The sequence below is a fragment of the Microtus oregoni genome, unplaced genomic scaffold (genome assembly GCF_018167655.1).
Source record: "Microtus oregoni isolate MIOR12 unplaced genomic scaffold, Mior012 000026F_ref0000081, whole genome shotgun sequence".
Lineage (NCBI taxonomy): Eukaryota > Metazoa > Chordata > Mammalia > Rodentia > Cricetidae > Microtus > Microtus oregoni.
Window position 1 is genome coordinate 32,604,456 of NW_024543085.1, and position 14,725 is coordinate 32,619,180.

General features: G+C 48.5%; 1 protein-coding gene across 1 annotated transcript in view; it reads right to left on the bottom strand.

Annotated features, from left to right (window-relative positions):
• The window catches only part of Creb3l2 (cAMP responsive element binding protein 3 like 2), a 115,432-nt gene that overhangs the window by 19,149 nt on the left and 81,558 nt on the right, over window positions 1–14,725 (bottom strand). The window contains exons 3-8 of the mRNA XM_041675601.1: window positions 13,313–13,488; window positions 12,320–12,407; window positions 9,367–9,551; window positions 6,506–6,652; window positions 5,610–5,668; window positions 4,442–4,510 (exon numbers count right to left, since the gene is read on the bottom strand). Of these exons, the coding sequence (XP_041531535.1) occupies window positions 4,442–4,510; window positions 5,610–5,668; window positions 6,506–6,652; window positions 9,367–9,551; window positions 12,320–12,407; window positions 13,313–13,488 (724 nt within the window). The remainder of the gene's footprint in view (window positions 1–4,441; window positions 4,511–5,609; window positions 5,669–6,505; window positions 6,653–9,366; window positions 9,552–12,319; window positions 12,408–13,312; window positions 13,489–14,725) is intronic.

Here is a 14,725-nt window from a genome sequence, read left to right on the forward strand (position 1 = left end):
ATCTCACTTCCCTCTTCGCTTCCTGGATGGCATGCAATTAGTGGGCCATCTTACTAAAGGCGGCACGTAGGTACATAAGCACCATGTGTCAGTTCCGGGGAGAGAGGAAACAGGGACACTACCCTCATGCCCGCCTGGCCTCCACCCAGGGTCTTGCGCTCAGAAAAGGGAGACCTTTCCCCTAGACACCAACATGCCAGGAGTCTCTTGCTGAATTTGGTGCACACAGAGCCCAGGTTGGCTCAGAACCCCAGCAGCACTCTTTGCCTCTCATAGCTAAGATACCCAGGTATCTTAGCTATGAGAGGCATTCTTTCCCTCTAGTGATGAAACGTCCACTCCTGTGTCATGCATGTCCCATGAAATGGAGCCACTCCATGTCTCCGGCCCGCTTCTTGTAACTGAGTCCCCATCGACATTTGCCTTCTGTTTCTACGTCTGCCCAAAGGACAGTGAGGGGAGAAGTGTCAACAGTAGCAAAAACACAGCTGTGTGTGCATCCAGGCCAGGTCTGTGCTCAGTTCAAACACTATGTGATGTGATGAGGAATCCAGAAGCCTCCCCGGCCACCTGCCTCTCTGCAGCTGGGGTCAGGGCATGGGGCATCGGGGATTGCATCATAGTCATTAGCAAGGGGAGGCCCTTGCAAGACACAGGAGGAGGGCAGAAGAGAAGAGGTGGGGTGGGGTGGCAGGCTGCACCAGAGCCCATGCTTCAGCAAGAACAGCTCTTCTACACATTTGCCTTTTCAGCCAAAGTACATGAAATATGGGTCATGGACTTGATGACCGGAGGAACTTCTCGGTAAAACTGTCAAGGAATCAAATTCTAGACAACACCATCGCATAAAGGTTGCTCACCGGAAGCTAACTTTGAACCGAGAGAAAAGGAAGAGAGTAGCAGGGACTCACAAGGAAGCCACACGGAGGTTCTTAGCAGTCAAGGCTAGCAAAGTGTGGGGCTGGCTATCCAGAGAGGCTCCCTGTGAGAGAGTGAGAGAGCCTAGACAGAGCAGAAAAATACTATGGCACTGTTTATATACAGAATGATTCGCTAAAAAGCCATACTCAGAAACAAGAATGTGACATTGGCTCAGAGGACTGGGAGCTGGGGAAGGAGGGAGAGGGTTGTCAGAGGCTTTGAGGTGAGAAGCTTCTGTGAGTACAGAGGGTCACTGCAATTGATGGCCCGGGAGTAAGACTTCTGCTAACTCTTATGTTGACCTTAAGCATCCACATGACAGAAAAAGAGAGATAAGCACATGTGTGGTGTGTGCTGGGGGTTGTAATCTACTACACTATGATAACCATTTTACAACGCACACATATGTTGAGTGATGATGCTCCAAACTGTACAGCTTTATCTGTCAGTTACAGCCTAGTAAAGCTAAAGACACAGCAAAACAAGCTAAACCAGTTCTCTGCTTTGGCCAGTGCCAATATACGAGCCCTGACTGCAATCAGTGACAGCCACTGCCAGGGAAGGGCCAAACGCCAATGGCCTGAGCCAGAGTTCCAGATGAGGAGCTATAGCAACATGTCCATGGAGTATGTCCAGCGTATGTTGTTCAATGAAAAATTTTTAACAAAGAAATATGTACAATACAAACACAAACATATAAATTATCCCAAGAAGTAATGATAGAGCCAAATCCAAAGAATTCTGAGGTTTAAATAGGCATTTGATATAAGTATATATCGAATGTGTGTATTTGTGTGTGTGTGTGTGTGTGTGTGTGTGTAGGCCAGAGGTGTCCCCCTTGCTGCTCACCAAGTAGGTGAGGCTGACTGGCCAGTGAGCCCCAGCGAGCACTCCAGTCCAATGAGTAACGTGTTTGCCACACAACCATGGAGAATTTGGATGGCCAGTGTCCCTTTAAAAGATGGGTGTCATAGCCGGGTGGTGGTGGCGCACGCCTTTAATCCCAGCACTCGGGAGGCAGAGGCAGGCGGATCTCTGTGAGTTCGAGACCAGCCTGGTCTACAGAGCTAGTTCCAGGACAGGCTCCAAAGCCACAGAGAAACCCTGTCTCGAAAAAACCAAAAAATAAAAAAATAAAAGATGGGTGTCATAGTGTGCTCTAGATACCCCAGCTCTGGTGTTTGGGGGAGTAATGCAGAATCCTGGGGACTCTCTGGGCAGCCAGTCTATAGAAATGGCAAGCTCCAGGTTCAGTAAGAGAGGCTGTCTCAAAAAACAAGGTGGAAAGTGAGAGACAACGATACGGATTTCAATAGCTAGCCACATGCATACACATGCATCGGGCCCCACAACGCTATTAATAAAAATATAGATCCCTTCCTCTAGGTACTTACTAGAAACTGCTGATAACCAGAAAAACGAGTGTTCCCATACCTCCCGAGGAAGATGAGAGGACCCTAGAAGGAATTCATACCTAAACTCAAAACCAAAGCAAAGCAGTCCACAGTGAACACAGGACTGTCTAAAGGGCACCACAGGCATGCCAGACTTGCGGAGGCCGTGGGATGACTGGCTGGGCTCTGCACTAAGCAAATACAGACTTGGAAGATAATCTGCATGTTAAAGATAAGAAGACAAGCAATGAATGCCTACGCTGATTTGAACCTTTTGATGTGTGGATACCTGATTTAAGTCAACACACAAAAATTTAAAAAAATGTTCACGCCTGGACGTGGGGGTGCACACCTGTAATCCCAGCATTTAGGAGGTGAAAAGCATGGATACATTTTTAAACGTTCATGGCAATCAAGGAATAAACAAACAAAGCAAAGTGTAGCCAGATGGAGAGGGGAGGAGACCCCCCCCCCCCAGGGCAGTAGGTTTGTGGGCTCTTTTTAGCAGGCTTCTTCTTGGTCCCCACACAGCCCTGTTGAGGCTTTGCTGCCCCCGTGTGGCCAACTGGATGTCTAACAGCCGAGCCTGACAGACACAAAGTGCAAGAATAATGTTGATGGATTTCCTCCTGGGCCTTCCCCAGCCCAGGGCCAAGTGACAGGCAGGAGACAGAACGCTAAAGGAATGGCTGAGGTGGAGGATCCAGAGGACCAGAAGCGCCTGGGAAGAAGGTGACTCAGAAGAATGGGGGTCAGAGACGAGCAGCAATGAAAACAGAGTTTTACAGTATGAGGAAGTTCCACCAGGTTGGGGTGATGTCACGGGCGGGTGGGGGGACTGATCCTGCCTCAGGCAATCTGAGGACACACAGGGGTCAGGTAAAGAGCACCTGACCCCCTCTGTGAGTATCAGATAACCAAGAGGGGATCTAGTGGACTCTCATTGAGACCAGTTCAACTCCTCAGCCTACTGTTAAAGCAAAAAACCACAGAGCCACAGGACACAGACTTCAAATGCAAAGTCGCTGTTGAGAGCTCAAAGTCACTGCTGAAGAGATTTAGTCAGACCCCTTAGCCTTTGAAATTTTGTTATTAGGCATTAATGCTCAACAAATTAATATTTTCTTAGCTAATTCGTATTTTCTTAGCTCCCAGTGAATTTTTCTGTTTGTTTATTGAACCTATAGTTATCACTAAGGGTAGCAGTTCTCTCTGACAAACAAATGACATTTTCAGAACACAGGGAGGCACCATGCATGCCCACATTCTGAATCATGCATAACATACCTTATCCCATCCCAGTCCCTTGTATGAGCCAGAGTTAAACCGAGTAGGGTCCTTCTGTATTGAAATCCACAGGGATAAATTGTTGAGCAGTGCTGGGCAAAACATAGCCTTTTTGTGTCCCAGACCTCATCTGGGTAACGGGGATAATCTCATACCATCTCACAAGAATGAGCCAATATCTCCGATGTGCCCAAAAAAAGTAACTGACATAGAAAATGTCAATAGAATTAAGGACGATAAAGCAACTGAGAGCCACAGCTAATTTTTCAAAATGGGACTGAAATGTAAGTCATTGGATTTTGAAAACAGGCTTCCAAAACCATGAGTCTCTTTTTAAACTAATAAACGTGATGATCGTTATGTTTAACTGACACTAAATCCCCGTGCTTCCTCGTCCACCCCTGAAACCAAGCAGCATTTTCAGGAGAATCAGACTTAGGGACGCCATCCTGCTCCAAGCCCTCCCAACATTTCCTTATTCATTTCTGTTCTGTGGCACTCGGGACTGAACCTGGGGCCCCATGCATTCTAGGGCAGGCATTCTAGGACTGGGCTATACGCACGGCCCATTCTCTTTTCGCTTCCTTATAACTGTCCGTGTTTGATCGTCCTCCCTACCAGTCCTTCAAAAGGAAGGAACACGCATGTGGTATGTGCACATGTGGATTGGTATACACCTGTGTGTATGTGAGGAGCCCATGAAACAGAACCGCTGGGTGGTGCCCAGCTCCTTGAATATCCAAGGTACAGCCCCATTTATAGCAGAATCCCCCTTCCCTCCTGCTCACTGGACATAGCCCAGGACAAAGGTCCTCCCACCTTCTTCTGGCCACGCTCACCTATTGGTGTTCTCCAACACCTCCACCTTCTTCCGAAGTTCCAAGTTCTCAGTTGAACAAGACTCCACCCTGAGGGGAGAGAGCCAAGACACACAGTCACTCTCCAGAGGGCAACTGCTCAGCCAGGAACTAGTGTAGAGGTGATTGGCATCACAGAGAAAGAGGCAGGAGTGGTCACTGAGGAAGAGCTGAGACAGTCTGAGTGGAAGAAAGAATGAGAGTTCAGAGGGACAGCATGGCAGGCCAGGGCTCTTCTTAGGGAGGAGCACGGGGCGGACACAGAACCCCTGTTAGGCAGCTCAATCTGGTTCCTCATCTCTTCCCACAGCTCTCAGTCATCACTGCACTACAGGAAGGAGAGCCACCAGCGAGCGGCACTTCTGGTGAGGTCTGCTACAGAGCTTAGAGCTTGTGTGAAAGGCAGGACCAGAGCCCAGGCCAGTGAAGTGCTGGGAGCCCACGTGCCCAGAGAGGCAGAGAAGAGAGACCCGCAGAAACAACCTTGATTATAGAACAGGACCTAAATCAGGTCACAGACACACTGCTTCCCATAGAAACTTCTAGAATCAGTTGGAAGCTAGCCAGTGTCTTAGCGCACATGCGCGAATAAGAAAGACTCAGTTATGCGTCTTCTAGAACCTCCTCCCTATCTCAAAGTCACACCAACGTCCTAGAGATGGTAGAGATGGGGCTCAATTCACACTTCCCTCTGAGCCCTCGGGGCATACCAGGGCTTTCAAAAGAACAAAGGGTGCCTTCATGTATTTTTACAAAAAAAAAAAAAAAATTAAAAAAATTTGTCTGCCCACGGCATGTATTGCAGAGTAGAGGAAATACCAGAGTGTGATTCGTGTCATTCGAGGCCAACAGGACCTGGGTAAACAACACTGCTCCTGTAGGCTGAAGCTGGGCGTCTCTGAGGAGTTTCAGGTATGCTAGTATCTAAGGATTGCTCAGGGAGCCTAGCAACAAGTATTCAAGATCAGGGTCAGAAAGCGGGAGATTCACACGCCATAGTTCTAAGCAGATCCTCCCACATGACCACTAGGGGGCAGGCAAACACTGCCAATGCACTGGGGGAGGGGGCATGGTGGCCCCCAAGCAGCCCCTCACCCTGCTTGGTGACTATTACCTAAAAATACCACAACCAGTCAGTGAGCAGGCTTACTTTTTCTCCAGGCTGTCCATGTATTCTTTCTTCTTTCGCCTGCTTTCCTGGGCAGAAATCTGTGAGATGAGGGGTAGGGGCGTGAATTTCCATTTTTGTAAGTAAAACAGAGTGGATGGAACCCCGGAGGTCACCTGGACAACTTAGGCTGCCAGCTTCTCTTTAGCCTGTGGACTCTCGTCTATTTATCACCAGCTCTGTTTCTGGCTCAAACGGATCCTCCCAAACCCGCCAACAAATGCCTGGGTCACAGACTGATCATTGAAATAGCCCAGAAACATGATGTCAGCTCTCTGGACCTCGGCTGGCTCGATTATATATAAAACCAGCCAAGTGGGCCTGGATGTGTATAAACTGTCTGCTGGCCCTGTATGAGAGCACAGGGGTGTGACTCTGGTTCTCTCTCTGCCTTCCTCTCCTGCTCTTGGCCTGGGTCACAGGCCTGGGCCCCACAAGCTGCCTTCAGCCGTGGGGCAGCAGTTGAGTTCAGACAGAGACCAGGTGGCTACTGAAGATTGTTTTTATCACAGGCCACTATCAAGGAAAACAAACCTTTAAGTAATCCAGCATAAAGCTACAGTTGTTTATAAATTACGTATAGAGCAACTAGAAAAAATATTATAGACATAAAAATTGGAAGACTTGGATTTTCAAAAAGACACATAAAGGGAGATTCTTGTATCTTTTCCTGCTTCTGAACAGGCTATCACATAACAAGGAGTATACAAGTTTAAGAGCTCACACCCACGCTGGGCAGAAAGAGCTGGAAAGGATGGGCAGATGGTGTCTGTGCTCCTGGCCTGGCTCTGGGAAATCCCACTATGACTCTGGGGTGCAGGTGAGGGACTCTGGGGTGCAGGGGAGGGCTCAGTTCTTCCTTGTTAGTCATGGCTCACCTTATTCTTGATTTTCCTCCGGATTTTCTTCAGGGCCTTCTCCTCAGATTTTGTCAGGGGCAGCTTGGTAGGAATAGGATAGCCCTCAGCAATCAAGGTCCTCTTCTCTTCCTCTGTCAGGACCAGTGGGCCAGATCCCTGCAGCTTCTGTGCAGACAAAGGGGGGCAGAGAATGGTCAGACAGGAGTGGCTGGAAACTGACCTCAACATAGAGTACGGAGAACCCGTCACAATGGCTCCCTAATGGTGGGTGCTTTGAGTAAAAGACAAGAGAGATATGCCTTTATAGGAGATTTATTTATTTACTTATGTGTGTGTGGCATGTGTAGCATGTGCTATGTATGTGTGTGTGTGTGTGTGTATGATACATGCATGCAGAGTATGCATGTGTGCCCATGCAAGCACATATGGAGGCCAGAATAGGACATAGGTCATCTTCTAAATTGTATGAGACCACAAGTTTGATGTTTTCACCTAGGTTGGCTGGCCAGTGAGCGCTTGGTATCGATCTGTCCCAACCCCCAGTGCTAATGTCATAGACACAGGCAGCCTTGCCTGGCTGTTTTTATGTGGGTGCTTGTGATTCAAACTCAAGTCCTCCCGCTTGCCAGGCAAGTGCTCTCATCCCATGAATCACCTCCCCAGCCTCCCAAGTGGGGGTTTTCAACCCAAGAGCCCTAAAACAAAGGGAAGGCTGAAGAGGCCTCCATCCACTGTTTCCCGGGAAACACCCCATATCGAGCACACACAAAGTAACAGTATAGAATCCGCACCCCATATCCCTGGAGGCTTAGGGGTGATGGAAAACTCCCTCGGAGCTCGGCTTCATTCAAGATTTGTATTGTTCTCCTGCTGAAGGGCTAATTTTATAACCGGTTCTTTCCACACCACAGTAGCTCTTCCCCTCGGTTTACAGCTAACAGGCCTAGAGCCCCAGAGAGTCACCAGCAGGCATCTTTCATTGAAGTTCAGGCTTCCGGGAGTCCTGCGCTACCCGTTAGCAATGAAGATGAGAACCACAAGTCCTTGCATTTAGCCCAGGACAAAATGACGTGTTTATGTTAGTCATACAGGCTGACTCACTGGGGTTAATCTCCATGCTCCCTGTCACTGGAGCAGGGGTGGGACGGGGGAGGGGGGGAGGGGAAAACTGAAAACAAACCCCATCTCTGAAGTGGCTCGGGATCAAGACTTAGGGCAGAAGCACCACCCGTGAAATCTGGAGAGCAGTTCAGTGCTAAGGGTGATGTTGACTGGAGGAGCGTTCAACTTCTGGAGAGGGAGAACCCGTGTGAGTTCACGGGAGGAGAGGAGCCTTAAAGTAGGAGATGGGAAAGGCTGCTTTCTGGAGAAGTGGTGCCTTCTGAGGATGGCGTGGGGGGCGCAGTCTGAGCAAAGCGAAGGGCAGTGCTCTACTTAGAAAAGGAACGGGAGATGCCTCAGCCCAGGGCAGGTGGGCTCATGGGGCAGGGACGGCAAAGGGTGACCTGTTTAATACAAGCAGAGGTTTCTGGGCCCCACAGGGCGCCTAGCTGGAAACACTGCCTGACTGCTAGCAAGAGTACAGGGATAGGGGCCTCCCCCCCACCCCCCGAATGTGCAAAACAGGTAAATCGTGGAAGGAGATGCAGGTACAGAAGATGAAAATAATTCCAACAACCTAAAGCCAGGTTCAAGTAGAAAAGGCAAAAGGGGGATGTGAGTTCTTTTGTTCGAAGGAAAGGTGAGAGACACATTATTAAGATCTAACTCAGGGGACAAATGAATCTGACTTTCGACATTATCTTGGTTCCCATACTTTCTTAAAATATTTCATTTATATCTGTTAGTCATATACATTGTGGGCATGCACAAAATTCTCAAAAAACAAAATATTATCTTTAAAATTTGTTCTTTGTGATAGCATAATTTTTAAGACCTCATAGAAATCAGATTCCCTCTTCAGACCACTAAAATGTGAATTCCCTACCCCTCCTTTTACATGTGTGTGGGATGAATAATGACCTGTGATTTTTGTCCCAGGACCCTGGGTTAAGAACCCCCAAACCCTCAACACACACAGAGATTAAACTATGTTTCTGAGCTTTTGACATCAAAGAACTTAATCTCAGAAAGAGAGACTTTCTTTTCAAATTTCGCCCAAGAACGCTTATCTGAAAGATGAAAGGCATTCCCTAGTACACGCTAAGTAAGCATCATCTACACAGACGGCGAGTGTTTATGCTGGCACATAGAGGGGAAAGAACAGAACAGAAGCCTTAGGCTTCCAGCCCTGGGAAACAAACGAATGTGTAAGAACCAGGCCTGTGAACATGAAAACCAGAATTACTGAGATCTGCAGCCACGTCTTCACAAACACGTTCTTTAGGGCTCTTACTGACCCACTTTGGTGCTGCATCTTGGACCAGTCTGTCCCCACCTGGAGGCTTGGTCCCCAGTGTGGTGCCACTGAGAAAAGTGGACATGAAGAATACATGTCATTGCCTTTTTGCAAAAGTGAGTTGGGTCTCACAGGCTTGGATTAGTCACCGCGGGGGTATGCTGCTACACAGGTTCCCTGTCTCCTAGTACATGTGTTTTCCCCTCTTCTTTCCGTTTTCCTGCTAAGCACGGAGCATCCTCTCCAGAAGCTAAGCAGATACAGGCGCCATGCTCTTGGAACTTACCACCTCCAGGACTGTGCACCCAAACAAACAAAACCCACAAAATAATCTTTCCTAACTTACTCAGTCTTGGTTATTTTGTTTCAGCAAGACAGCATGGACAAAGGCTTCTAATCACTAAACAAACATTTCATTACAATGAGAAAAATGGTACTGAGAGGATTCCTGGCTCCTCAGAAGGGCCACTCAGATACTTACATGTGGAGCTGTGAGGAGAGGAGATGTGGACAAGGCAGAGGGGCCCCGGGGCATGGCTCTGGCCGGGCTGTGGGCCTGAGACAGGCTGAAGGGATGCAGGCGTGGGTTGGGGCTCAGGCTGCCCTCAGAGTCGCTGCTGTGGCTACTGGGAGGTGTTGGTGGTAGGTGCAGTTGATCCACGGGAGCTGAGGAGGAAGAGAGCGCATTTCATCCATCACAGAAAGGGAACACAACACGAGACCCAGTTAAACACACGTGTGTCTCTGCACCCGAAGACTGGGATGGGTGCACAGGTGGGCACTCTCTCTAGGCTGACCTGAAAAGTGCTTTAAGACATGGTGAGAAGGGAGCCAGGCACAGAATGGTACATCCAGTTGTCCTCTTCTTGTATGACAAGGGAGAGAAGGTGAACATAGAGCCACACTTACCAGTCCAAGCACAAAACTACCCCGGGCAGGCATGTGTGTGAGACACTAACAAAAGGTTGACTCTAGGGGTGGCCTGGGAGGGTGGGTGCCCCCGGCATGGTGTTGAAAAGACTGATCACTGTGTTCCTTTGTAATTTTATTTCTGCAACATAATTTTGAAGCAGGTACTCATGTTCCCCAGTCTGGCATTGCATTCTGGATAACTGAAGATGACCTTGAGCTTCTACTCCTCTTGCCCCCACCCCCTTTCTGGAATGTGGAAATTGAAAGTGCACTCGGCCATGCTTGGTTTTATGTGGTACTGGGGGTGGAATCACAGTCGCCATGCATGCTATGCTAGCCCTCTACCGGAGCGACATGCCCAGCCCCACTGTATTCTTTTTATATGGTTCACACAGGTTGATGTGCAAACCGCGTTAGCCATATGTGGTTGGTTTAAAACAATCTTTTAATAAACTGCCAACCTGAGAGGGCTCGTGGAATCCTTGGAGAAAGACTGCTTTGTTTCTGGAGGAATGTGCCTGGTGGGGCCTGCAGGCAGGAGGCCAGGCATTCTTCATTCAGAAACCCCACTTCTACCATTAGGCAGATAAGTAGTCAGAGGAAAAGAAAATGGGGGTACAAGGTACCGTCTCTCCTAAAGTCATTCTTTCAGGGCATATTATTAAGGCTGAGAACACCGCACAGGGCTCAGGCCAGATTCCCAGGGCAGCTGGAATCCCATAGCTTCTGGATGGGGAACACACCTGGGCTCCACCGAGGGCTCCCCCCCCCCCTTTTCTTCTGAACAGGATTTTTCTGTTCTGCCAGCCGCTGCTGCTGAGGGAGTTTACATCCGAGGGTCCCTCACCCCAAGCCCCTCCAGGGGGCCCAGCTTCATGCAGCATCTCTGTAGCCAGAGAACGCTTGTATGCCCACTGAGTAGCTCAGGGGTAGGCTGAGTCTGTCCCCTCAGAAAGTAGGCATGTCATAAGTATCAGCCAAGGTTACCAAGGCGTCCCCTCTGCCAGGAATATACGACACCACGAATCAGATTAATCAACCAGAGACTCCAGCTGAACTCCCAGGGACACCAAGAGTTCTTCGGCCCCCTGGCCTGGCACAGGCGAAGCTATGCTTTTCTCCTTTCTAAGCCGAGCGCAGTCCCCAAAGGAGAGAAGCCGGCTGACAGGAGGAGCCTGCCCATCTGGACACAGGTGTCCCGGGATCAGATTTCTAAACATCATTTGAAACGCTGCTCCTAAGCTGCAGAAGGAGCTGGGGACAGCAAGCTATTCTGCCTAGAAACTTTGATGTCCGCCAGAATATTCAATTTCTTCATCTGTCTTTATCCAGGATAACGAGGGAGGATTGCCCTTTCTCCTCTGGTGACCCTAGATCCCGCCGCCACTATGGGGCTCTATTGTTTGAGTTGTGACACTTTCTGAGCCGCGTCACAACAGAGCGAAAAGAACAAGATCCATTTGGCGGTGGTGAGCAGCCATAAAGATGAAAGAAGCTGCCTGGAAGCAGACGCTAGGGCTCAAAGACATGAAAACAAAGGCGCGATACAGACGGAAAATATTAACTTTTCACTTCTTTACACACAGTGAAGGCAGTCATGGCCAACCCTGATTCAGGGGTCTCCAGTCCAGCCCTGGGTGGAGTCCTGAAGGAAGGAAGGTAACACGCGAGCCTTCTCTGCAATTGTGTATGCAGACTGCTTTGTTGACCATGCAATGAACTGCACATCTAAACATATGTTGAACGTGTAGCTAAGGAAGGTGCAGCACCAACAGACACAGAATTTTAAGAGGAGTGTGCGCCAGGCTCTGTGTAAATGAGGTACTGAGAGCTTCCTGTGCCCCCCTGAGGCGGAGGGTCTGCATCCAGGATCCCAGCACGGCTATATATGAGAACACAGAGGGGGAAGCCAGAAAAAAAAAATGATGTAGAGAATGAACACAAAGTAAACAATTCCAAGGCGTAGTTAGGCTCTAAATGAACGACAAGAAGCCCAAAGAGGTGCATCATCAGGACCACAAACATTACTAAGCAGAAAAGGGGCGGGCTCATCACAATTGTGACCCAAATAGGACAGCTAAACTCTGATTGTACAGACATGTTACAGCTTCATTTACAGAGGGTTAAGTTTTAATTGAGCCAGAGTCACTGTGGACTGCGGTGTACCCGTGGGGTGCTGGTGGGTTCACACTAGGGGGTGAAAGCATGGGGCGGGGGGGGGTCTCATCAACCTCATGCATGCCATGGCAGTCGGAAATGGCTCTAAAAGCCCATCCTTGGTGAGCATTGAACCCCACTAATGCTCGGGTGGCTGGCAGTAAAGAACATAAAGAGGAATAATTTTATTATGGAAATGTTTAGTTCTCAAAATGTTTCTTTGGAATCAAGATTCTTAAGAACAGGATTACTCCGTACAGCCAGTTACCTCCTTAATCCTGGAATGTACTGGGCTCCCTTCCCTTTAGAATGGGCACCTGGAGTGACGGAAAAAGGGGTGAGGGAGGAAGGGGTGAGGGGCATACCTTCCTTATGAGAGAAGTTTAAGAACTGATCCACTTCATGAGGTTCCAACTTAATCTTAGGGATAATTGTCTGGCAGGAGGAATCCACCTGGGAAAGGAATTTCAGACATGAGTTTATAACTTAGTAACAGCCTTTACAGAACGGGCGGGGGCTATCTGTCTGTCAACTGTGTCTTACTATGGGCCAGCGCGGTAAGGCATGGGCTACATCATACCTTCTCACAGCCAAACCTGAGATCTGATAGCTCTAGTCAAAATTCAAGGCTCAATATTATTATTATTGTTGTTGTTATTATTATTATTATTGGCGGCAGTGGCAGCAGTGCTATAATAAAGACATCTATGGTAAAAATACTTTGGTAAAACTTCAAAGAGTCACAGGCTTCCCGTTTGTCCTATCCCTCCAGCCTCCTCGATGACTGACGGCAAGGTCTAACTAAAAAATACCCACAGGGAAAGGGGAGAGAGAGCAGAAGGACAGAATCCTGACAGTGAGTTATGCACATACTTCAGAACCAACCAAGGCCTGAAGAGGTGGCTCGGCAGTCAAGAGTGCTTGCTGCTCTTGAAGACCTGGGTTCAGTTCCCAGTACCACCCAGTGGCTAACAATCACCTGTAACTCCAGTTCCAGGAGATCCAGTGCCCTCTTCTGACCTTGTACCTCAACCATTCCCCTCCACTGGAATGAAGGCCAATGCCACGCACAGCTTCTCTACTGTGTTGTCAATTTCATAATAGCAATTAAGGAAAAAATTAAATCATCTTTGCTACTGATTTTTCTGTACAACACCTTCAAAAGTTGCCATAATCAATGTTGCTAACAACAACATATTCTTGATACGCTCATGCATACAAACATGCCTGAATGCATGCATACATACATGACTATGCCCCCTCAAAATACATGAATCTCCTAGGATAAATGTTTTATTGCAGACCAAAGATCTCTACCTTTCGATATCTATATTTATAAGGAAGAAAACTGGACATACCCCAGCATTCATATCCAGAGGAGACTCTTCTTTCTCAAAGGGAGTAGAAACGGCTGTGATGGTCAGAGTGACAGAGGGGACAAGTCCTGGGGGTTGCTCCTCTGTGATTGGCTCTGTCTTGATGGTGGCTGAAGGAAAGTCTGCAGACAGGTACCACTTCTCACTCTCCACTTCCTCTGTGGGAAAAGGACAACCACACGTGAGCACATCTGACACGTGACCGCCGGCCACTCCCCAACCACAGTTCTAAGAAAGGACTACTGAGAAGGCAGTGAAGGGACACAAGCGTGTGAGAGGAGAGCTACACGGACGGGGAAACAGAGAGCAAGGAAAGAATTCTCTTAGCTGTGTATGGCCAGACATGATAAGCCTGAAGAAATGTTGGAAGGGTTACACGGAAAAGACAGAAACCGGCTGTGGCGGTTTGAGGTTTGAATAAGACTGTCTTCGACAGGCTCCCGTGACTGGATACTTGATTTCCAGTCGGTGGAGCTGCTTGGGGCTGAGGAGGTGTGGTCTCGCTAAATGAAGTGTGTCACTGGGGTGGATGCTGACGTTCCAAACACCCATGCATGCCAATCACAGGGCACTCCCCATCTTCCTGCCTACAGCTCAAGGTGTGAGCTCTCAGCTCTCATCTCTTCTTGTCACCATCTTATACCTGCTGCCATGACTCATTGCCATGAGGGACTCGAACCCTCTGGAAATATAAACCCAAGTAAACCCTTTCTTCTATAGGCTCTTGGCCATGCTGTGTTACCACCTGATAGGAAAGTAGCAGTGCACTGGGCATAGCAAGAAGGGGTTATGCACATAGAGAATGAGATGGGAGGAAAGGCTTTTAACCATGTAACATGTCACACTTTTGGGGTTTCAAACCAAATGAATATGCTATTTAATAATAAATAAGTATAGTCAAAAGAAAGAAGAAAGAGGCTAATGTTTGGCAAATAAGGCCTCAGGACAGAGGACTTCTCCACAGGTATTTGTCTCCTTCCTTCTTCCCTCCCTCCCTCTCTTCTTCCCTTCCTCCCTCCCTTCCATCCTTCCTCCCTTCATTTTTTTTTTAGTTCCCACTCCCTAGTTTTCATCCTTTCCTATTTTCTCCATCTACATCTCAAATCTAACTAGGCACCCAGAGCCATTGCACAGACCCCTGGGAAAGTTCTGGGTTTGCTTGGCTGAAATGGATGAAATACTCATCTAGGGAGGAGAGCAGGGTCTTGGTGAGCCTGGGCTCTGTCTTGTCACCCAGGTTTTCATGATGATCACCGGGCCTGGGGAGAGATAACTGCTAAGCAGCAAGATGGAGCTAGTGGGGCTCCTCAGACCCTGGACACACTGCTCTGAAACTTAAGCTGCACCAAACTGCTTCAGAGCAAATGACTCAGCCCGGCCCTGCAGGAATAGAGG